Genomic DNA, 22468 nt, shown 5'->3' with positions numbered 1-22468 from the left:
TTACATAAAATTGAAAGTAATTTACGAGTCGTTGCCGTTAAATGCGCCATTTTTAGATTGATTATTTGAAAACCTATGCACGAAGGCGCTATGTTTATTTCTATATATCTATGTACATATATATAATAAGAGTGACTACAAAGAAATATTGTGTTAGTTTTTACGTTCCCAGAAAATTTATTGGTAGACACTTTAGTGTTTTATGGCTGCCTCGTTATTGTATGTTAAATGTAAAAGTGGTTTATGTGAGAATTAAACGTCATTTTCTTTTCTGATCTCACTCTTAAAACGAAATTCGTATTTAATAAAACAAAAACTTATATTCATAAGCATAATTAGCTTTACGATTTAATTTTAACGATAAAAAAAAGATTTAATAATATTAATACATTTATATTTTCGAATCAAACGCGGCTATTGATCTGTCAACTGTACCCATATTTAGTTTGATGCAGTGTTAATGGTGAGTTGTTTTGACTAGAGAAGCTGTTCTGCTTCAAAGTGTCCATTTTGAAGCGTACCAGACCTGCTTGCACATAAAGTTGTTTCATGATCAACAGCAGGAAATTCCTTTGAATTCGATTCACAACAATCCCAATTAAAATATTATACGTAGCAGCGTCAGTTCCAGTTGTTCTCAATCTGTTTGTGGAAATATGATTTTAGATTTATTAATTAATGGATAATATAAAATTAAAATCATTTTTAATTGTATATTACCATTATACCCTGTCAAGATATAGGTAATCTTTTTTTTTATTAATTTTTAATATTTAATATATTAGTGAAAAATCATTATTTTTGCAACATTTGTATTTACAGAGAGTATTAAAACCAGATAATCTATGTATAGACATATATATAGAGATTTTAATAAAGTAACTAAAAAAGTATTATCTTCGAAGAAAATACTCATTTAAAAATATTCGAATAAAAGAATTCAAGGTTTACAAAAAAAAAAAAAGAAAAAACGAAAAATACAATAATATATTCCGGCGGCCTGTTTCGATTGGCAACCACTGACGCGTGAAACGAGTTATACAGAAGCGGCGCCCGCGCAGATATAGACTCTCGGTGATCGACTATAATTTTTGTGTTCTCATACGAACACCACAGAAACTAATCTGAGCTTTACGTTTAACGGCCACGTGTTTGTTTTGTTATTTGCACTTCAACAATAGAATTGATTCAGTGGATCGGATTACAAATAAATCGATGCATCTATCTTCATTGACGTAATGACTTTTTTAACGCGATATCTTGTTGACTTTAATTGGCTTTAGGGATTTCTGTAGAACATTTTTGTAATAAAGGTCATTTATTGTAATTACGATTTATGTTTATGTTTGTGCTGCTTAAATTTGTTTTTATAGGCTCTGTATCTTTAAAAACCAAATAGATTACTGGTGGTAGGACCTCTTGAGTGTCCGCGTGGTTGGGTACCGCCACCCTGCTTATTTCTACCGTGAAGCAGTAATGCGTTTCGGTTTGAAGGGTGGGGCAGCCGTTGTAACTATACTTGAGACCTTACAGCTTATATCTCAAGGTGGGTGGCGCATTTACGTTGTAGATGTCTATGGGTAACCACTTAACACCAGGTGGGCTGTGAGCTCGTCCGCCCATCGAAGCAATAAATAAAAAAAAAAAAGATACTTGTTCAATATATTTGTTATTTTATTACAGTAAAAAAATATGGATTATGATGACTCTGATGTAGTAAAGTAGACGGAAGCATTTATTATATCAATAAACAATTACACCTTCAATATACGCATAAAATTATATGTTAGTGAAATTAAATCACCTGCCCATATCTTTTATCTTTAACGGCCGTCTGGTGTAGTGGTAAGTGACATGGTCACTACACAAGGGGGTTGCGGGTTCGAATCCCGCCAAGGGAAGATATTTGTATGATAAATATAAATGTCTTTTCCAGGGTTATGGATGTATATTAAATATATGTATGTGTATAACAAAAATCTTACATTTATTTCCGTTATCTGGTACCTGTAACACAAGTTCTTTTCGAACTTATCACGGGACCAGTTAACGTGGCGTGATTGTTAGTAAATATTTATTTATTATTTATTTATTTATCCTTTACAACATCACGATACACAAAGTAAAATTTGAACGAAACTACAAGTATTTGGGTTTATTTTAGTTAATTAATATTGTTTCAGTAGTGGATTTCTTACACCCTGTGTGTATTACATCACGTGCAATGAAATCGTTATATCGTATCATCGAAAACACGTTTGTTTTATAAGAGTCGTCTATTATCAAAGGTGGCAATCTGTGCATTTGGACAAAAAAAAAATTTTTTGATATGTCAATACAGATTAATTTGAATATAATCGTCTCCTTCAAAGAATACGGTTCAAAACCTGCATTAAATAAAGGTTAATAGTTAACCTGTTATTTATCTAAGATGTCGTTCCGAAGAGTTTTGTGACTGCCAATGGAATACAAAGTCAATAATTCGTTTTTCTGATTTACCAATCATTGTTCAAAAGTCAGATTGCCGGCTTTGATGATAGTCGACTCATAAGAACACTGCGTGCAGTCATACAATTGACGTCATTGCGCTCATCACGTTTCGTGTGACGTCATACAGCGTTTGTCTTTTTGTTTATCACCTAGATTGATGAACGAGTTCACGGGTCATCGCGTTAAGTGCTTACCGGAGACAATTCAGTTACCCTAACCACCTTCAGAAATGAGTTGAAAATCTAAATTGCATTGTAAAGCGACCGTGCCACCCTACAACCGATGTTACCTATGTAACCTGAACCTGTGTAAATAAATTTGAACTATGAACCTATGTAAATAAATTTGATAATTACGTTAAATCAATTTCAATTGACGCATTTCATTCAAATATGTATTAAGGTTGAATTGAATTTGGTTTATGTTTATTTTTAGTCGTCGTGGCCTAAAGGATAAGACGTCCGGTGCATTCGTATGTAGCGATGCATAGGTGTTCGAATCCCGCCGACGGGTACTAATTTTTCTTATGAAATATGCACTTAATAAATGTTCACGATTGAGTTCCACAGTGAAGGAATAACATCGTGTAATAAAAATTAAACCCGGTAAATTTTAATTTGCGTAATAAAAATTAGTAGTGATAGGACGTCTCGTGAGTCCGCACGGGTAGGTACCACCACCCTGCTTATTTCAGCCGTGAAGCAGTTATGCGTTTCGGTCTGAAGGGTGGGGCAGCCGTTATACTCTAAAAACTGAGACTTAGAACACATATCGCAAGGTGGGTGGCGGCATTTACATTGTAGATTTCTATGGGCTCCAGTAACCACTTAACACCAGGTGGTCCGTGAGCTTGTCCACTAATAGAAGCAATAATAATAATAAAACTTTCAATATAAAAATTCCCTGTGGAAAAAAAAACTGTGTTCCGATTTCAAGAAATTTCTCTAAATATCATCAGGCAAATAAATTAATGAATATTGAAACATATGCTTATCTTCGTTCAGACGTTTTTTTTACAAATGAACTTCTCAAACGTTCGTAAACATTTAATATATATTTTTACGACTTAGTTAATGAATACGCAACGAGGAATTTAATTAAGAGCCTTAGCTAGTCCATCGCGATGATAATAACCCATAGAGTAAATTAAATTAACGAGTCGATCCGTAGCCGGCTTGCAGATAATTTATTGCTTCACAGCATTCCAAAATCGAAATAATTAGATGTCACAGCCAAACGAAATGCAAATAGTTTAAAGACATACTCCGGACCCTGAATCATCGATCATACACCTATACTATGTATGTATTATGAAGCTTTAATTTTGGCACGGAACCCAGCGTTTTCCTTGCAAATTCAATGATGACCGGGAGCCAAATGTAAATAATTCTTTGAATAGTTTGTTAGTGATGTCTTCTCTATAATTTTATTACCCTATTGCAATAGATGTTAATATGACAATTAATTGGATTTAAAAAACTGAAACCGCGACATGATGTCATGAAATTTTGTTAGCGTGAGTAGTGCGAGAAAATTTGATCCATAATAACAGTCAGTTTGTTTTCGATACTTAAATTAAATTTCAATCATGATACGGTAAATAATATTATGTATTAATTCAGCTTAAACTTTCACAAAAAAGTGCGTATGTAGTTGAATTGAAAAAAAAAAAAACTTTATATTTTTATTTTTGTTTGTTTGGTTTGCGTCGTTTATATGATTGATACATTTTAAAATATGATCAGCATGTTTGTTTGTACCTTTTTTATTATTTATTTAATTTCCTGAGTTATTTATCGAGCGATAGACACAGCAAAGACTGGCAGAGTTTGAAATATATAAAAATAAAATAGAGCATACTTTACTGCACCCAAAAATATACCCCAAATAAATTAAACGAAATAAGCATTAGTATAATAAACAAGGTCAGGAACGAAACCGTGCTTCAGCGCGTTCATATGTCCCGGAAAATGTTGCCTTCTATCAAAAAGCGCAAGATAGAATATCTCGGCCACGTGCTCAGGAACGATAGATACATGCATTTGCAGTTGATAATGATGGGCCAAGTGCAAGGAAAGAGACGTGCTGGGCGAAGAAAGAAGTCATGGCTCCGGAATATCCGGGAGTGGACCGGTATTGCCTCAGTCAAGCAGCTGTTCCGGCTGGCTGCTGACAGAAATGAATACAGGAAGCTAACGGCCAACCTTAAGGATTGAAGAGGCACTGGAAGAAGAAGAAGATAATAAACAAGCATTAGTACTGTTTAATGTTATTTTTTTATGACATGTAAATTATTGGTTGCTTAAAGTATCACTGACAAATGACTCCAGATGGGTGGTGGTTCACTTAAAACATGTTATTACTTAATTTAAAGGGACTAGGAAATCTAGATTTATTTCATAGCTTCTGTCTCGTGTTTCATTGATGAATAGATTTGCCAGATTATATTTTAACTTAAATTATAAAAAATCTCATGTTAGGCGGCATACGGACGCACTCGCAGTAACTACAATCATGACCTTGATTTAGAAGGGTCACAGTCAACGAGCTGTAGGTTTAGTTACAGAATAATCGTCCAGACGTAGTTGAGCACGGAGAGTTTCTTAACAAAAGATCAATAGGATCGTATATTCGTTTTACTGCACAAATCAGTACAAATCGTTACTTCTCAGCAGAAATAGGCAGAATGGTGGTGTCTACCAGTGCGGGCTTAGAATGCGTTTTACGACCATTTCAAATTGTTATTGTTGTTTTGTCAGTATGTCTATATCAAGCATCTCTATATATTATGTAATCCAATTTTAACATTGTTGATTGGGACTTGGGTCCCAAAGAAGAAAATAAGAACACTACATAGCAGTCCATAAAACTGATATAATATTATCATAATGAATAAAGAAGCATATCCAAATTAAAACTTGTAAAATCCATTATTTTTAGTAATATCTATTGTCTTATTTTTTTAAGTTTTAGAATGTGTTACAAACAGTCCTAAACAAGCATAGAAAAACATAATTCCGTCCTTTTAAATATTTTTGTATTGTGTTTTGTTGTAACACATTTGCAGACAGAGTGCCTAATCTCATCTACTATGTTATCTATTAATTTGTCACTTCGCGTGAGTGAATGTGTCTCGTCCACACGATCAGAATGCCTGATAAGTCAAAGTGCTGAACTGAGATTATTAAATTAATTGCTCACAATTCTATTTGCCAACAAACTAAATAGTGTGAGAGCAAAGCTCACAAATATGCACAAAACTTACGATAATTTAAAAGCTGTTTTGGTTTTATTAGCTTTGTGTCTTTTCATATAAGGAAGGATTTTAGCACTTAAAGCCTATTATTTAGTATTTATTTCCTGCAATATTTAGTATGTCAATTTTTTTGGTTACCAGCACGAACTCCATGGATTCCAAATATTATGTCTGAGCTATTAATTTCGTAAATAAAGATATTTTTTTTTGTTTTTTGAATTTATCATAACTTTTTTTTAAATTTAGGTTTCCGAATTTATCTTTTTTTTTGTAATTAAGGTTCCGGTGACTTAACAGTTTTTTCAATTTTAAAATGTTTAATTAAAATTACTTGTCCAATTTTAAAGTCTTGAAGCAAAAATAAGGTTATTTATATATTTAATACGCAAAGGCAACTTTTTTTTTTTTTTTTTTTATTGCTTAGATGGGTGGACGATCTCACAGCCCACCTGATGTTAAGTGGTTACTGGAGCCCATAGACATCCACAACGTAAATGCGCCACCCACCTTGAGATACAAGTTCTAAGGTCTCAAGTATAGTAACGACGGCTGCCCCACCCTTCAAACCGAAACGCATTACTGCTTCACGGCAGAAATAGGCAGGGTGGTGGTACCCACCCGCGCGGACTCACAAGAGGTCCTACCACCAGTAATTACGCAAATTATAATTTTGCGGGTTTCATTTTTATTACACGATGTTATTCCTTCACCGTGGAAGTCAATCGTGAACATTTGTTGAGTACGTATTTCATTTGAAAAATTGGTACCCGCCTGCGGGATTCGAACACCGGTGCATCGCTCAACACGAATGCACCGGACGTCTTATCCGTTAGGCCACGACGACTACAACTGTGTGATTATTATTAAAAAAAAATACGTTGCAATGTAAAACCTTGTAAGCAACTGTAAAAGTATTTCTATTTGTTTTCTAGCTGTTGTCACATCGGTGACCGATGGTTTTTAAATTTTCCACGATGAAAATAGGGAAAGCGTAACATCGTTGTAAATTTTTGGATCATTTCCAAAATCAATGATAGAAAACCACGTTAAAGAGCAAAATACTGTATCGGTTTCTGTTCCTTCACAAATACTTCTGGTAGAGAACATTATGTTTAGCGTAATAGCTTTCAAAGCTTTACGATCTATTAAATTTTAATCTGCAATCGTTAATGTTGTGTTGCATTCGTAAAAATAATATTGTGTGAGATTGTGCAGTCGTATAAAAAAAACAAACAGTTACATAGCAAATTTTATTGACATTCATTTGTATTAACGATATTAAAATAAAGATAACATTTATGACTAAAATTTAACTATATTTTTACATTACTCGTACAATTCATCACCTTGACTACCCTCCATTAATTTTTTGATGTAGTCGTATATTGTAAAATTTTGTTTCGGAATGTTTATAAAAATTCTTAATTTTGGAATATTAGATATATCCGAGCCTTTTTTATTGAAATTTATATCGAGTGGTATATCTTCAATATTGGTGATTGGGTCACTAGGCAATGACAGTATACCTGGAACTTGAAATACATTTTGATTTTTTCCAGTCGCAATATTCTGTGAACTGTCTGCAAATAGGATTGGTTTATTTGGAGGCTCTGTTTCCTGAAAATGTTGTTCATGTAGAATGCTTTCCTGTGGGCTTTCATTTCTGATTACATTTTTTTTATTTACTGTGTCATCAGAGGAATATAGTTTATTTTGATCCTCATAACTATATTTTACGTTTTTAGATCTGTAATCATTACTTTTACCTTGATAATTATTATCTAATCCAGCTGACAGTTTTAGAATAGGTCTTTTAGCTGGACCTTCCATTAATTCCTCTCTCTGTTCTGTGTCAAGAATCATGTTAATTGGTTCTTCTTTTTTAAAACCACTGCTATCAGTAGTGTAGTAGTCTTTTTTTCCATACTGACTCTTTTTGGACTGGTAATCAAATGGTTCATTATTTGATGAATAATTTGGTTTCAAAGAAGGATCGTATGTATTGGTGCCATACCACTTTTTACTGACACCGGCACCGCCATAGTTTTCAACTTTACTATCTCCTTTATGCATAACCATAATATCTTTCAAGAAAACATTTGGTAAATCGAATAACTGCTTATCTTCAATAGTCAAATCTAAAGGATAGCCAGGAGAAAGTATTGCTTTGTTAAACTCTGCACGTGGTAATATACTAAAGTTTTCGAAGCCTTTATAAAGTGGGGCAACGAATACAAATATTTGAAGCTGTACTCCTTCAGTAGAGCCTTTGGGAAGGACTAGCCTTGAAGGATAGCCTGTTTGAAATTCAAAACTTTTAAATGGAATAGCGTCTAAGCCAAATTCTGCATTCTGTACGTACTTGTGTACAGTTCTAAGAGAAATTAAATCGTTGGAGAAATGTTTCATAGCATCGGATGTTCTTGTTATAATGTTCGTGCCCGGTTTCAAACTTGTTTCAAAGCTGTCAAGCAACGTAAACATATTTTTCTTCTTCGCAAACTCGCCCGGTAATACTTTCGGTCCAAGATACATTTTAACAATGCCCTTTTGTGATATTAATGACGAAATGTTCACTTTGATAGTAAAGGGCTTGTGATTTAATCTTGGTTGACCAATTTTAATTTGGAACGTGGTTTTATCTTCAGTTGTTTTTAAAGCTTCAGACACATCAAATTCGAAGAAGTCAAACACTGTTAACATTTTCTTAACATCAACATTTACGACCTCTACTCCTGGGAAATATAACTCATTTCGTTCGTACGGAGGTACGTATTGTAGCGCATTATAAACAATGTCCACGATTTTCTTGTTAATAATCCAGAACATCGGGTCTCTTACCGTTGTCATGTAGTGTTGTAATGCGGACGGATATCTGAAAATGTACAAATGGAATAGAACATTGAGATCATTTTAAGAGCCTATTAATCATAAATACAGCTCAATCGATGTCTAAATTACCCGATGTCGGTATGATCTTTGCCAAGGAGATGTCGTGCCAATGTCTCATAGCTTCTGTCACCCGTTACAAGGATTTCCATTAAATGGTTTAATATTTGTGTTTTATTGTATCCAGTGTCGATCTGAAATCAATAAGTCGAGAAATGTTTAAAATTTAATGCCGAAAAAAGAAAAAATTCAAAATATGTGCTAAAAACTATTTCAAAACATTACTTATATTTTGATATTTGATAATGATTTTGAAACTTACCATATGTTGAACCACGGTGCCAATGTTGCTCTCAATAGTTTGAAGCAATCCGACATTCTCCGAATCTAACAGTTGTAGATGGTCATTTCTAGAACCAAATTCATTTCCGTTTGTGTATATTAATGTAGGATCGTACGGCACATCTGGCACAGATGCCCACGTATAACTAACAAGCTCTGGTAGTCCGTTCGCATAGCGTTCCATATTATATCTAGCGTTCAATTGTGTCATCATTTGAAACAAATTTTCCCCGTATTTACCATTGACAATGTCATTATTGAACCACGGCGCTTGCTTCAGTTTTCTTAGATAATAAAAAGTGTTCAAGCCGACGTCTTCACGAAAGTACGCCAATTTAGACTCGTCGTTATTTTCGAAGAAACTTCCCGTGTAATTAGCATTAATCGTGTACGAATTCCCTTCAACTTCAACGTTATCAGATAGTTCGAGTTCTTGGCCGGAAGCGATAAACGATCCTTGGATTACAACATCTTTGTTGATGAAATAATTGGGGAATATTTCATATGGCGGGGGTATTAATAGCATTTTTGTGTCTCGCCTCTTTCCGACGGCTAAATATAGAGCGCTAATGTAAACCCCACAGTTTAAGTTTTGTCTTGCCCATGCCGCAGCTTTGAAGAATGCGTCGAAGCTCTTCGCATTACACAACGTTTCGTAGACAATTTCAAGTTCATCTAAATGACTTTTATTATACTCTGTGAAAATTTCACCTTTAGTTAAAAATCCTTTGGATTTTAAATCTTTAAAATTCGATATCGCTTCAGGATCCTGTAAAATATAATAGCATTATAAGACGTTTTGTAATTTGCATGTAAATTTGTAGGAAATAACTTTTTTTATTTCTATTATTGTGTTAAAATGTGAATCCTAAATGTGATAGACGAGCTTACAGCCTCCTGGTAGTGAGTGAGTAACGTCACTTATGGACACTGGCAATACCAGGGGTATAGGAAAGGTTCATCGAGAGTCATCAAGCTCTTTTTTGAAGAACATGTCACAGTGATCGAGGAACATCGTGCAGTTCAAAGTTAATTCAAAGCCCAGTGATTCGTTGCAAAAAATCCCTGGAAACGCATTATGATTTTTGCTTCAAGAAGGTGGTGTGATAGCGGAAGCTATGTGCAAACAAGCTATGTGGAAGCACTATCGCAAATATTTCTATTAGAGATAAATAGATATTACTATTATTAGTGTAAATATTATAGTCTGTATATATTAGAGTCTAGAGTATATTAGTGTATATATTTCGGGGACGTATATGATGGATGGAGCCCACCTAATTATAACAGAGCCTATTGAAATCACAAAGTGAAAGCTTCTATTTACTTTGAACTTTGAGACATGTTGAAATTTCGGAATATCCTGCTACGAACCTTAGTATTGCCTATCATTCATGTTACCGATTCGCAAACATTTAGCTCCTCAACGATTTTATTTTAAAAATAACATTCACACTCACCGTAAAATCTTCATCTAATAAGCTTAAGAATTCCTGGGCAGATTTCAATATGTCCGGATCCTTGCTGATTTCGCAAACATCCTCGAAAAGCGGCAATAGCAGTTTTTGAACAGTCACCAAGTTGACGGGAACTGATTTCATTTTTAAGTACATGAAAATTTTAATCAAACAATTTAAAATTAAAAGAAAAGCGATAACTTTTCAGTTAGACTGGTTCATTAAATGTATAATTTTGCGTGTAGAATTTGTATTATTATGTTGAAATCGTGGAAGAAATTACAAAAGGTCGCTTGGGATTAAACGCTACTCATATACTTTCAACGTGACCTCAATGATTGAGATAATCTCATTTTTATTATTGCACCATCTTTAATAATAATAGAATTCCTCCGTGCGGGAACCGCTGCGTTCCTCGACAGTGCCTTTTAAGAGTTCCCTTTGTTTGGTGTATAAACTCCCTTATTTAATACTAGCTTTTGCCTGCGACTTCGTCCGCGTGGAACAGTTCACAAATAATGCTTTATTTTAGAACAGATTTGGTTAGCATAAAAAAGGTTATAGTGAGCCAATCTTAACATATAGACATATGCTGTCGCGGACTTTTTTTAGATTTTTTAAAGGGAAACAATTCTGTCACACATTATTTTAGCGAAACTTTCACCGTTTCCGCACAGTGGAAGCTCTCAAAAGGGAAAAAATCCCGATTTTGAAAAATTCTTTATTGGTGCTCCACTTGTATTGGTCTTAGCGTGATGTTATATTATGATAGCCTATAAGCTTTCCTCAATAAACGGGCTATTTAAAACTGAAAGATTTTTTCCAATCGGCCCAGTAGTTCCTGAGATTAGCGCGTTCAAACAAACAAACAAACAAACTCTTCAGCTTTATTATATTAATATAGATTAAATTACCAAACGAGGGCTAAGACAAAGTGTTCTCGGTGTCCGCGCCTATAACAACGTCCCCTAGTGATAACAGCCGACGAAAATGTGAGCCCAAAATTTGTTTGCTTTTGACGACGAGAAAGAAGTACCCATATTATGGTTAAGACTATTCTATTAATCTAGCATTAGAAGAACAGAAACTCACCCGATTCCGATGGCTCTGGTAGATTTACAGCGGTAGGCACTTTAATTAAGAAGCCGGAGCTGCCTATGAAAAAAGCACAGACTAGAAGAACTCCTAACGTTTGCATCTTGCGTCTAATTCTGATGCAAAACAACATTTGGCTCGTCAATTTATAGGGCACAAATACTGGTTCAGACGCAGGTCATTTTCATCGAAAACTGATATAAAATGTGAATGCACTTTTTGTTTTCAAATAGTGAACGTCGGTAGTTTAGTCAACCCGATGTGTAAAGTCTAGACAATGAACTTTATATATAAACAAAAAATACATTTTATCATGATTGTCGCAAAACAATTTTATTATTCGATTTTTTTATATTATTGTTAATCGTGAGCTTATAAAGACGCACGTTCATGGAACGTCTGGGTCTGCGGAGGGACTTCGATTTCCTCTGTATTCTGTACCGTATGTTCCATGCTCTGAGGAATTGTTTGAAATGATACTATCATCTCGTTTTTACCAGCGCACCGCCCGCCACCGGAGTAGAGTTCATCCGTACTACCTGGAGCCACTGCGTTAATCCACAGTGCGTTTCCAGAGATCTTTTTTGCCACTTACCATCCGGTTTTGGAATGACTCCACGGTGTTTCTCGAGCGCTACGACATGTCCTTTTTCAAATGAGGCTTGTGGAGAGTATTAAACGGTAGCCAGCGGCTTGGCTCTGCCCCTGGCATTGCTGTCGTCCATGAGTGACGGTAACCACTCACCATGAGGTGGGCCGTATGCTCGTTTGCTATACGGTAATAAAAAAAATTTTTGTTATTGATAATGTTACCTTCATATCATCTTTGGTATATGATTAGAAGACATTCAACGATAAGTTTGATTTGGTTTTCTGATTTTGGATTCTGATGTAATTTATTGTGTGTTTTGTATATGTGTGAATTCGAGAATTTTTTATATGCATAGTTCGGTCCACTAAAAATCCTTTTTTTACGTTTTTTTTTTTTCGAAAAAAAATTATTGAAATTTCGGATTTAGAACAGAACAACGTCTTTCAAGTCCGCTAGTGATTAATAAAATATTCAAACATTTAAAGTTTATTAGCGGATACTCTGTTATAAAGATGGAATCCGTAAATTTTATGCGAAACTGCATAAGCAGTGGTGGTTATGTGAGTCCGCACGGGCAGGTACCACCACCCTACCTATTTCTGCCGTGAAGCAGTAATGCGTTTCGGTTAGAAGAGTGGGGCAGCCGTTGTAACTATACTGAGACCTTAGAACTTATTTCTCAGGTGTGTGGCGCATTTACGTTGTAGATGTCTATGGGCTCCAGTAACCACTTAACACCAGGTGGTTTGTGAGCTCGTCCACACATGTATGCAATAAAAAAAGAATAGCATAGCGATGCTCAAAGTTTTTCATTTCGGATATTGTGTTAGACCCGCTAACTAATGAATGAATTACTCATCTTCTATTGACGTTCACGTTAGAGAGATAAGAAAAGTTGTAGGTCCGTCATGGACGTACAATGTGCGATCGAGCTTCATCAACATATTCATAAAAAAATAACCTAACATCGTTATGGTTCAATAGCCGCGATATTGTTTTGTAAAGACACGCCATAACAATGTCTGTGTGATACCCTATGAAGTCAGGGGAAGGTCAAGTATGTTATCGCGAAATTTATGCAGTCACATTGTAGAAAAATAATATAACCTTTTAACATTGATTGATTAAAACGTGATCTTTGTCAAGTGATATTTCTTCTTAAGAAGACAAAATATTAATGTTATAATAAGCTTTATGACGTTAACTTGTTGCTAGGTGGTGTATTTGAATGTGAGGAAGCAATATAGCTGTATAGAATTGATTATGGATTGAATTGCAGAACATTTTTGTATAGACAGATTGTTTTTACTGGTGGTAGGACCTCTAGTGAGTCCGCACGGGTAGGTACCACCGCCCTGCCTATTTCTGCGGTGAAGCAGTAATGCGTTTCGGTTTAAAGGGTGGGGCAGCCGTTGTAATTATACTGAGACCTTAGAACTGATATCGCAAGGTGGGTGGCGCATTGATGTTGTAGATGTCTATGGGCTCCAGTAACCACTTAACACCAGGTGGGCTGTGAGCTCGTCCAACCATCTAAGCAATAAACAAAAAAAAATAGACATGTCGATGCTTACAGTGAGATAATTCTTTTAGGCCTTAGTTTATGATGAATATTTCCAAACATGCGGCTGGCATCTGCTAGAGGAGATGTTTGATTAAAATCAAATAAATAAAATGTGTAACAGCTACAGAGTGGCAAGAATACAGAGGTAATAAAATTAAAAAATGGTAATACACGAACTAAACACATGCGATAGATTTTTTTATTTTTTTATTTTTATTGTCCGTGTAGGCAGACGAGCTCACGGCCCACCTGATGGTGAGCGGTTACCGTCGCTCGTGGACGTCAGCGATGCCAGGGGCAGACTCAAGCCGCTACCAACCGTTTAAGATAAGCGAATAACACCGAATTTACGAAATGCTAAAAATATATTTTGTGTATTTACTGCTGATAGGTACGTTTTGTGAGGTGAGGTACCGGTGGGTTCATCATTGTAGGGTAGGCTCATACTGTATTTTTTTTTTTTTTTACTATACTACACTGTATTTGGGACTTAGAATTCATGTCTCAAGGTGGATAGTAAAATTACGGTAAGTCTAAGAATTTCCGTAGACATTTCATAAGAAGTGGACCGTTCAACAGTACAACGTCATTACTATCACCCACTGTGAAGCATAAATTTCGGTTAGCTTGATGTTGGAAAAATCTTTCATGCTGAGCCCCGTGAACCCATCGGTTACGATGAAGCCAGAATTCACCCCCCAGATCACTGGCGAATATGTAGATAAAAAAACATTACTGGATTGTAGAACGCGTCCCTTACTTCAAACCAGAACGCGGGATGACTTCACGGTGGATGCAGGGAGTGTGATGCCTTCCACAATCTAACAACGCGCAGGCGCAGGCTCGCTGCTGAGGTCACCACACAACATTGCCGTCGTCGCCATTATTACGTTACTATTCGTCGGACATCGAGGACGTCGGATAGCCGCCCCTTCATCCTCTCTTCATCAGCAGGCAATACGAAGTCGCCTCGATTCGATTGTACCACCTGAACAGTTCTTTTTGCTTACCTATAGCTATATATATATATATATATATATATATATTTCACTGGTAGTAGGACCTCTTGTGAGTCCGCACGGGTAGGTACCACCACCCCGCCTATTTCTGCCGTGAAGTAGTAATGCGTTTCGGTTTGAAGGATGGGGTAGCCGTTGTAACTATACTGAGACCTTAGAACTTAAATCTCAAGGTGGGTGGCGCATTTACATTGTAGATGTCTATGGGCTCCTGTAACCACTTAACACCAGGTGGGCTGTGAGCTCGTCCACCCATCTAAGCAATAAATAAAAAAAAATAGTAACCACGAGGCGTTATGTTTGCTTTACCAGACATGTAGCTCACAAGGCTCAGCCTGAGTGATTGTGCTAAAGGTCAAGGGCAGTGCCTCGCTGAATTTACCACCGGATCGAAATCGCGACCACTGAAAAGATCTAGAAAGAGAGAAACCAAGAAACTCAGCGGCCTGTGTCTGTTGGTTAATTTTCTCGATGAATCAGTAGTCGCATTCGTTGGATTTGACGAGAACGGTGAGCGGTACTAGGAATGCATCAGTGAGAATAGATCGCGAGGATTCGAAGTGTCATGTAATCTCGATAGGTTAGATGCAGTTCGTATGTGTATAGAAAAATTCGTTCAATAGATAGCATTTGAAAATTATTTCTAAATATTTTATATCAAATATGTTTTGTACATACGTAATTCTAGAAGGTTCTTCAATGGATTTTTTGGATTTAATATAGGTATATTATTTATTATTTAATCTAAACTTTATATTTCATTTAGTGCGTTTCCAGAGGTCTTTTTTGCCTCGTATCATCCGGCTATGGAATGAGCTCCCCTCCACGGTGTTTTCCGAGCGCTATGACATGTCCTTCTTCAAACGAGGCTTGTGAAGAGTATTAAGTGGCAGGCAGGGGCTTGGCTCTGCCCCTGGCATTGCTGAAGTCCATGGCCGACGGTAACCAGCCACCATCAGGTGGGCCGTGTGCTCGTCTGCCTACAAGGGCAATAAAATAAAATAAAAAAGACACTATTGATTAATTTATTTTATAAATTTATGAGGGGTCACGGCTCACTTTATGTTAAGGGATTACCACTCATAGAGCCCTAGAGATTATAGCTTCACAACATCTACCATGTCATCCACCTTGACACATGAGGTCGTGGTCTCAATTTTTTTTTCTTTTTCTTATGATTGATAGGTTACTGGTGGCCCGGAGGCCTCTCCAGTTTCACCAGGACATGTGGGCGAGCAAAGGCTCAGCCAGGAGGGGTGGGATTTTGCTAACAACTGTCCGAGCGCCTCCGAAGGAGACCTAACAACTCAAGAGCAATTGCTTCGCGAATGAATCTACTACCGGATCGGAATCGCGACCCACTGAGAAGACCCGGCGAGAAATTCAGCGGGCTGATGCATGGGTTAGGTTTAGGTTGCACGTCGACCGTGGTCTCAATTGAAACATACAACGACTGTGGCATAAAATTTGCAAAAAATAAAGAGAATTTTCAAATTTAGTTTGAGAGAATGTCCGTTATATATAGATTATTATTGTCATTTAATATACTGAGTTATAGCGTAGTTCCAGAATATTTCATGTCATTTTTAAGAAAGAATAAGTTAGCGGCATCTAGTGAAAAATGAATACACTACTTTCACGTTGAGTTTGTCTGCAAGCTTATATATAATAAGTGCAGATGGCGACACATGCTACTTAAGCAATGTGGTTGAATAGTGTTTTTGGTTTTACAGATCTAACTTTCTAATATTAGTCCAATAATCTAAATAAAAAAATCTAAGCAAGAAAAATATTTAAACAAATATATATTGAAAGCTAATAAAGAATTTTACCGTTCGTGGATAGCTTTTGTCTTTATTCAAGAAGGCCAGATTTTAAAAACTTAATGTTGTCCGTGAGTGTCCCGTTATTTCGTGTTTGCAATATTTTTTAAAAGAAATCAGAGTTTTTCAGAGAAAAGAAATCAGAAAATTTACTTCACCCATCTAATTGCTTAAACATTGTTTGTTCTGGTATTGCTAATGTGTGTTTTGAATAACCAATTCATTTTGGCTTAAAATGCAAATGATAGGTACTTTTAAAGATAAATTTCATCCATATTGGAAATGTTTGAGTTGTAGTTAGAATTTTACTACCTATTTATACTTGTTAAAGACGTGACGTTTTTTTATTGACTCAAGCTTGACGTCTGGTATTACTTTGGAAGTATACTAATAATTGAGTTTTATAACAGGTTGGTCTAATAGCACAATAACATGTTCATCAAACTTTCCTTTGCCAAATCATTTCAATTATCGTTATTTAACTAAGGACTATTTTATGCGAATAATTCTGTATGAACTATGATATTATTGTTTGTGGTTCTTATGGAACTAAAATAACCTATTAAACTATATAACTATTGTCTATCGAGCAATTATCGATGTAAAGTTCAAAATAATAGCTACTGTTCCTAATGAAACTGGCTTTGAGGACGACGAAACTTGAAATTTTTGACAAGAATACTACAATTCCACATACTGACAATTTTGCTTAAGTAAATCGATTCTCAGTTCGTAGAAAAATAAATAAATAATAAATTTATCATACAATGCTTTATTTTGATAATGTTAAATGTTCCGAATATTCAACATATTTATTAACAAAAACATTTCACATTAGTGTGCCGTTGTTTGGTTTTAATTAATTAATGTTGGTAGTTGAGTTGATTGCTATTCGTTTTCATGTTCATTTCGTTATCAAGGGAATAAGTTTCAGACTGCATCGGCGTTCTGTTCATTAAGTTGTAATCTCTGAGCACCCAGCGGTCCCATCGCATTTTCATGTCGCAGGTCTGTTTCTTGTGGAAAATCATCACGTCAACGAACTTCATGTTCGATGTGTAGAAGTTGGGAACGTCAATTTCACGATCCAGAGGGAAACCGAGAGGCATTTTGTCGAGTAGCGCGGCCCATCTACAGTTCATGCACGATTCGCAGTTCTTCGATTCGAACATCGACAAGTCAGCATTCTCCATCATCCTCAAGGGCGATACGATGACGTAAAGCAACATTTTCATACCACCAGCTTTTCCTCTGGGCAGCAATAATCTTGTAGGAAAACCGGTCTTATGGTTTTTCATTAATGTTGGCAACTTGTTTTCTCTGATGGTTTCCAAATTCGTGAACATATCACGAGTCATGATCCTGTCAGGCACTAAATTGTTCATGTCTGCAGATTTTCTGGTGATCGTGTTTTTCCCGCCGGTCAACTTGTAAACGAAGGAATCGATTTCGACAAAGTTTATTCGGTTGTCATTGATGTCCAGCATATTTCCGAATTGGTCTTCTTTCGGTCCCAAAAACATTCTCACGACACAATCCACAGATTTATCAGACATAACGTCAACAGATACTTTGAAAGGCTGATGGTTGAGCCTGATTTTGCGTACAAAGAAATTCATGTCAGAAGATGCTTTCTTCATTTCTTCTTCATTCAGTACGACTGCGTTACTCATGTCCATCAGGTATTCGTCGAAGTAAGTTATGAGTTTATCAACAACTACATTTTCGACTTTCACACCAGGGAAATAGAGTTCCTCTTTCGTGTAACAAGGTAAACGTTTCTTGAACAAGTAAACGAAATCGATAAGACGTCTCTGTAGTTGATAGAATAGCGGGTCACGCAAAGCAGTCTGGTATGATTGCAGTGCACTTGGCACAACGAAGTATCTGAAATCATTTGTTGCTCATATTTTATTGTTTATAAACCAAATTAAAGCGATATCTGATTTAATATGCAATTTCGAAAAGGGCACATCTCTGAAAATGTAAAATTTTCAGGAAATAAAAAAAACTGATTATTTTCTAAAGCAGTGTAAAATTTAAAATATTAACTCTTGAGATATATTTTAGTGTTAATTAGCAATTGAAAATTACTGGAATTATTATGAAATGGGTGTAGGTAATCCTCAAAACTACATGTATATCAAAAAACGTATTTGACAAAATATGCGACATGTGCCCTTTTCGAAATTGCATATTCAATTGTTTTCATTGTGTTTGAAAATAGTGAAGTCACAATAGTTTTAATGGTTAAAATTTTATCATTTTTCATCAAGATATAGCATTAAATTTGAAGTATTGCTTGTTGGCATCAAACGATCTCTTTGTAATGACTTTCAACAAACAACACTGAAAATCCGGACGCAACTGTTGGTATTTAACCAAATCTACTTTACTAACATAATATGACCAAACTATCTACTCACTTGTCAGATTCCAAAGTATTAAGGCCGAGAACCGATTTCATGATAATTAGAAGGTAGCGGTAAGCTTCAACACACTTGACACCCTCGTCGACCTTATCTACCGTGCTATAGATGAGTTTACCGAGTACTTCAATGTCTTCTGGCTTGGTGAGTTCGAGTCTCATTCCATTCATCTGTAAAAAAACGAGTATTTTATCTATCCGTATCTTACAATCTTTATAGTTTTTACTATCATGCTTCATGCTGACATGCTCTTTTAGTTTAACAGATGTACCTCGACGTATCCTTTCATGATTGCTTCTCTGATAATCGTTTCATAGTCCTCAATAAGACGAACCATGCTAGCATCGTTTTCTCCAACGGGCGAATAGTTGTTAAACCTACAAGGCACTTCCACGCCATTGTGCAGCATTAACCATGGCCAGTATCCATTCTTTATTGGTTTGTTGAAAGATAATTCAGGAATACTACCTAATCCGACGCTCAGACGTTCCATGTAGTACCTCGCCAGTATTTGCTGGTACATATAAAGCGTCAATTCATAGCCCCGAACTTTGCCGTACATCTGCTCGTTCATCCAAAACGGATAATCTGCATGGAAGTAGTAATAGTAAGTGTTAAGATCTATATCTTCGGTGAAGTAACGCAGTTTGTCTTCGTCGTTCAGGTACACACGATTGTCATAAACGTTCTCGTCGATAACGTAAACGTTATTTTCGGTTTTTTTAATGCCATAAAAATCGCAAAGCTTCTTATCGAGTAAACCCTGTTTCATTTTGAGGAGATAGGCTTTCTGTATAACGTCGCCGCGTACGAAGTAGTACGGATAAATTTCGTAGGGAGCGGGTAATACGATTCCTTTGCAGTCGTCGCGGTGTCTGCAAGCAACGGTGAGGGCGTACACAAACATCCCTTCGTTTACATTGAGTCTCATCCAGCAGGCGGTCTTAATGAATGTGGCAAAGTCCTTTGCATAATAGAGCATGTAGAACATTGCCACGGTTTCCTTCAGTTGACGGTCTACGTACAGAGTGAATATTTCACCTCGAGGTAAGAGGCCAAATTGGACCATGTTCACGAAACCCTTGACGACTTCGGGTTTCTGAAAAAAATTGCATATTATTTCATAAATATGTACATAAATGATTTATTATTCGAACTTGAAAATGTTTTCCATCTATGCCGTCAAAGGCGCTTTCAAATAGTTACAGTTAATCAGTCGTTTCACCACTGATTTTGTGATAAATTGGTACGAAACTTAAGGTTTATAGGCAGAGTATTTTTTTTTTTTCATATTTATAACTTTGTAAGTTTTAATAATCTTTCTAATTCTATACATCAATTATTATAGCTAGAAGAACCAGGTCTGCGTTACTGAATCCTGACCAATTACCTAATCAACACTATTGCCGTGTGAAGCACATTTAGAACTCGTAACTTTTACTGGTGGTAGGAACTCTTGTGAGTCCACGGGTAGGTACCACCACCCCGCCTATTTCTGCCTTGAAGCAGTGATGCCTTTCGGTTTGAAGGGTGGGGCAGCCGTTGTAACTATACTGAGACCTTAGAACTCATATCTCAAAGGGCGGCATTTACGTTGTAGATGTCTATGGGCTCCAGTAACCACTTAACACCCATCTAAGCTATAAAAAATAATTATATACGTATGCTTAGGTTTTGTCTGATTTTAAATTAAAAACTCACTAAGAAACAATCCTTGTTGTCTTCAAACTTGAAACTTTTGCCGATCTCTTCGATTTCCTTGTACATAACTGGCTCCATCACCCGATTGAGCAGCTTCATAACGAGCATCTGTTTCTGAGACATGTCCATTGAACCTACAATTCAATTCAAATAATGCTAAAATTAATTTTAGTGTTTCAAAATCGTTTTCATTTGCCTCATTTGTATGAGTTCAAATAAGTTTATTCGCGTTTAAAATTACCGTATTGAAGAAGAAAAAACGATAATTTTACTTCGTCTACATAAATCTAGCCGCAGCGTAGTTGAAGATTTTTATTTATTTATTTTATTTTAATTCTCAAAAAAATATTTGCGTCAGATTAATATTAGGTACCTTAAATTAATTTCTGAGGACCGATCGACGATTACATTTTCACGCAAAAACTGTTGGACTGTAGAACCGTTATAATAATAATTATGAAAATAAAATATATGTCATTACTTTCGGCAGTTGTCGGTCGTGAAACACGTTCTAAGTACACTTGCTTTAGAAATATTGGCACCCTTCAGCGGGATTTGAACACTGGCATATTCCTATCTCATCAAACTAAGACAAGTCGTCGTGGCCTAGTGGAGTGTACCGTACCGCACAAGCTTGGGGACGCCATTTTACTATAGAACTGAGACTCTGGAATCATTGTTGATGTCTATGGGCTCCGCTAACCACTTACTACCCGTTGAACTCATTCACCCGTCGAAGCAATAAAAATGATTATGGAAATAACAAAAGGCGTCTAATCGGCGAAAGCGACAAATAAAAATTCTACGAAAAAAAAAAACCGTTGACACTCACCTAAGTTACCGTAGTCCGACTTCGCCGCAGCCAAGCTGGCTAAGCCAACCACCAACGCTACGATAACCCTCATCGTGCAGACAGCCTGTTGCAAGTACTGTCATCTCAACACGGACCCGATGTGCTTTTATACAAGAGCACGAACTGATAAAAGCGACTGCAATATACAATTATCTGAAGCGTAAGGGCATATTCTCGTTAACTTTGTTGCGATAATAGTTTGCCTTTATTTTAAATTGCTTTGGGATTAAATTACTAAGTGATTTTGAGTTAAAAAGTAAACAGGTCATACGATATCGCAGTTCACGAGAATGACGTAAATTCACAATGGATTTTAAATTTAGAAAAGCTACGAGTATGTTCTTAAAAGATCGCAAAAACGAGATACGATCAAAATTATACCCAAACCCATATTATGTAAATGATGTTTAGTTTATAGATTGAGCGAGCCCCTTTTAGTTGTTCAAATAAATAAAACAGACCGATGCATGTTAAAAAAAAGCATAATTTTTCAAAAGTACACAAAATCGTTGGATTAGTAGTGAATTCCAGCTTAGTATTCATATGCAAACGCAGAAGCGCTTGTATTCTAATTGGAAAGACGTGCTGTGAGTACTTGTGATAACGAGTGATTAAGATCAATTCTCAATCAATCAATTTTTCTTAATAAGCGTACAATTATTCAAACTTTTCAATTAAATTTCCTCGGTGAAGGAAGTTCAGTGAATTTGTATGATAAGGTAACAGTGGTCTCCGCAAGTGAAGCATGTGAATCGACTAAGGCTTGACCACCGCTTATATCATGGTATATCTTTTACTGTCTTCTATTCGGTGATCCGTAAGCGCATTTGTTTGATATCTCTGAGTTACTCTGACCTGTGATTGATAGTGGTACAGTCAAGCTGTTGCCTACCGCTGAAGATATTTTTTGTTTCTTAGACGGATGAGTCTCAACCTTAAATTTCTTCCCCCCACATCG

At 36.1% G+C, this 22468-nt stretch overlaps 2 protein-coding genes across 2 annotated transcripts; both read right to left on the bottom strand.

The window, feature by feature from the left end:
- Positions 1-6982: 6982 nt before the first annotated feature.
- On the bottom strand, positions 6983-11690 carry LOC114251100 (arylphorin subunit beta). Its single transcript, XM_028185300.2, has 5 exons — positions 11527-11690; positions 10438-10568; positions 8958-9746; positions 8708-8829; positions 6983-8621 (listed from the first exon to the last, which is right to left on the bottom strand). Exons 1-5 carry the CDS (start codon positions 11660-11662, stop codon positions 7073-7075), a joined length of 2727 nt encoding a protein of 908 aa, XP_028041101.2. The 5' UTR covers positions 11663-11690; the 3' UTR covers positions 6983-7072.
- A 5593-nt stretch (positions 11691-17283) lies between these two features.
- Positions 17284-21606, bottom strand: LOC114251025 (basic juvenile hormone-suppressible protein 2). Its single transcript, XM_028185187.2, has 5 exons — positions 21490-21606; positions 20658-20791; positions 19228-20055; positions 18954-19126; positions 17284-18414 (listed from the first exon to the last, which is right to left on the bottom strand). The coding sequence occupies exons 1-5, from the start codon at positions 21560-21562 to the stop codon at positions 17391-17393; spliced, it is 2232 nt and encodes a 743-aa protein (XP_028040988.2). The 5' UTR covers positions 21563-21606; the 3' UTR covers positions 17284-17390.
- Positions 21607-22468: the final 862 nt, after the last annotated feature.

Source organism: Bombyx mandarina, chromosome 03 (assembly GCF_030267445.1).
Source record: "Bombyx mandarina strain Sakado chromosome 03, ASM3026744v2".
NCBI lineage: Eukaryota > Metazoa > Arthropoda > Insecta > Lepidoptera > Bombycidae > Bombyx > Bombyx mandarina.
This window is presented reverse-complemented; position numbering and strand designations above follow the sequence as displayed.

What these genes read in the sequence shown, in the direction of transcription:
- LOC114251100 (XM_028185300.2), bottom strand. Translation starts at nt 11,662, where the DNA reads ATGTTGTTTTGCATCAGAATTAGACGCAAGATGCAAACGTTAGGAGTT. An exon ending in GCACCGTGGTTCAACATATG is followed by an intron (nt 8,830 to 8,957) that starts GTAAGTTTCAAA and finishes TATTGATTTCAG; the next exon opens with ATCGACACTGGATACAATAA. An exon ending in AAAGATCATACCGACATCGG is followed by an intron (nt 8,622 to 8,707) that starts GTAATTTAGACA and finishes GTACATTTTCAG; the next exon opens with ATATCCGTCCGCATTACAAC.
- LOC114251025 (XM_028185187.2), bottom strand. Translation starts at nt 21,562, where the DNA reads ATGAGGGTTATCGTAGCGTTGGTGGTTGGCTTAGCCAGCTTGGCTGCG. An exon ending in ACAACAAGGATTGTTTCTTA is followed by an intron (nt 20,056 to 20,657) that starts GTGAGTTTTTAA and finishes AATTTTTTTCAG; the next exon opens with AAACCCGAAGTCGTCAAGGG. An exon ending in AATACTTTGGAATCTGACAA is followed by an intron (nt 18,415 to 18,953) that starts GTGAGTAGATAG and finishes AAATGATTTCAG; the next exon opens with ATACTTCGTTGTGCCAAGTG.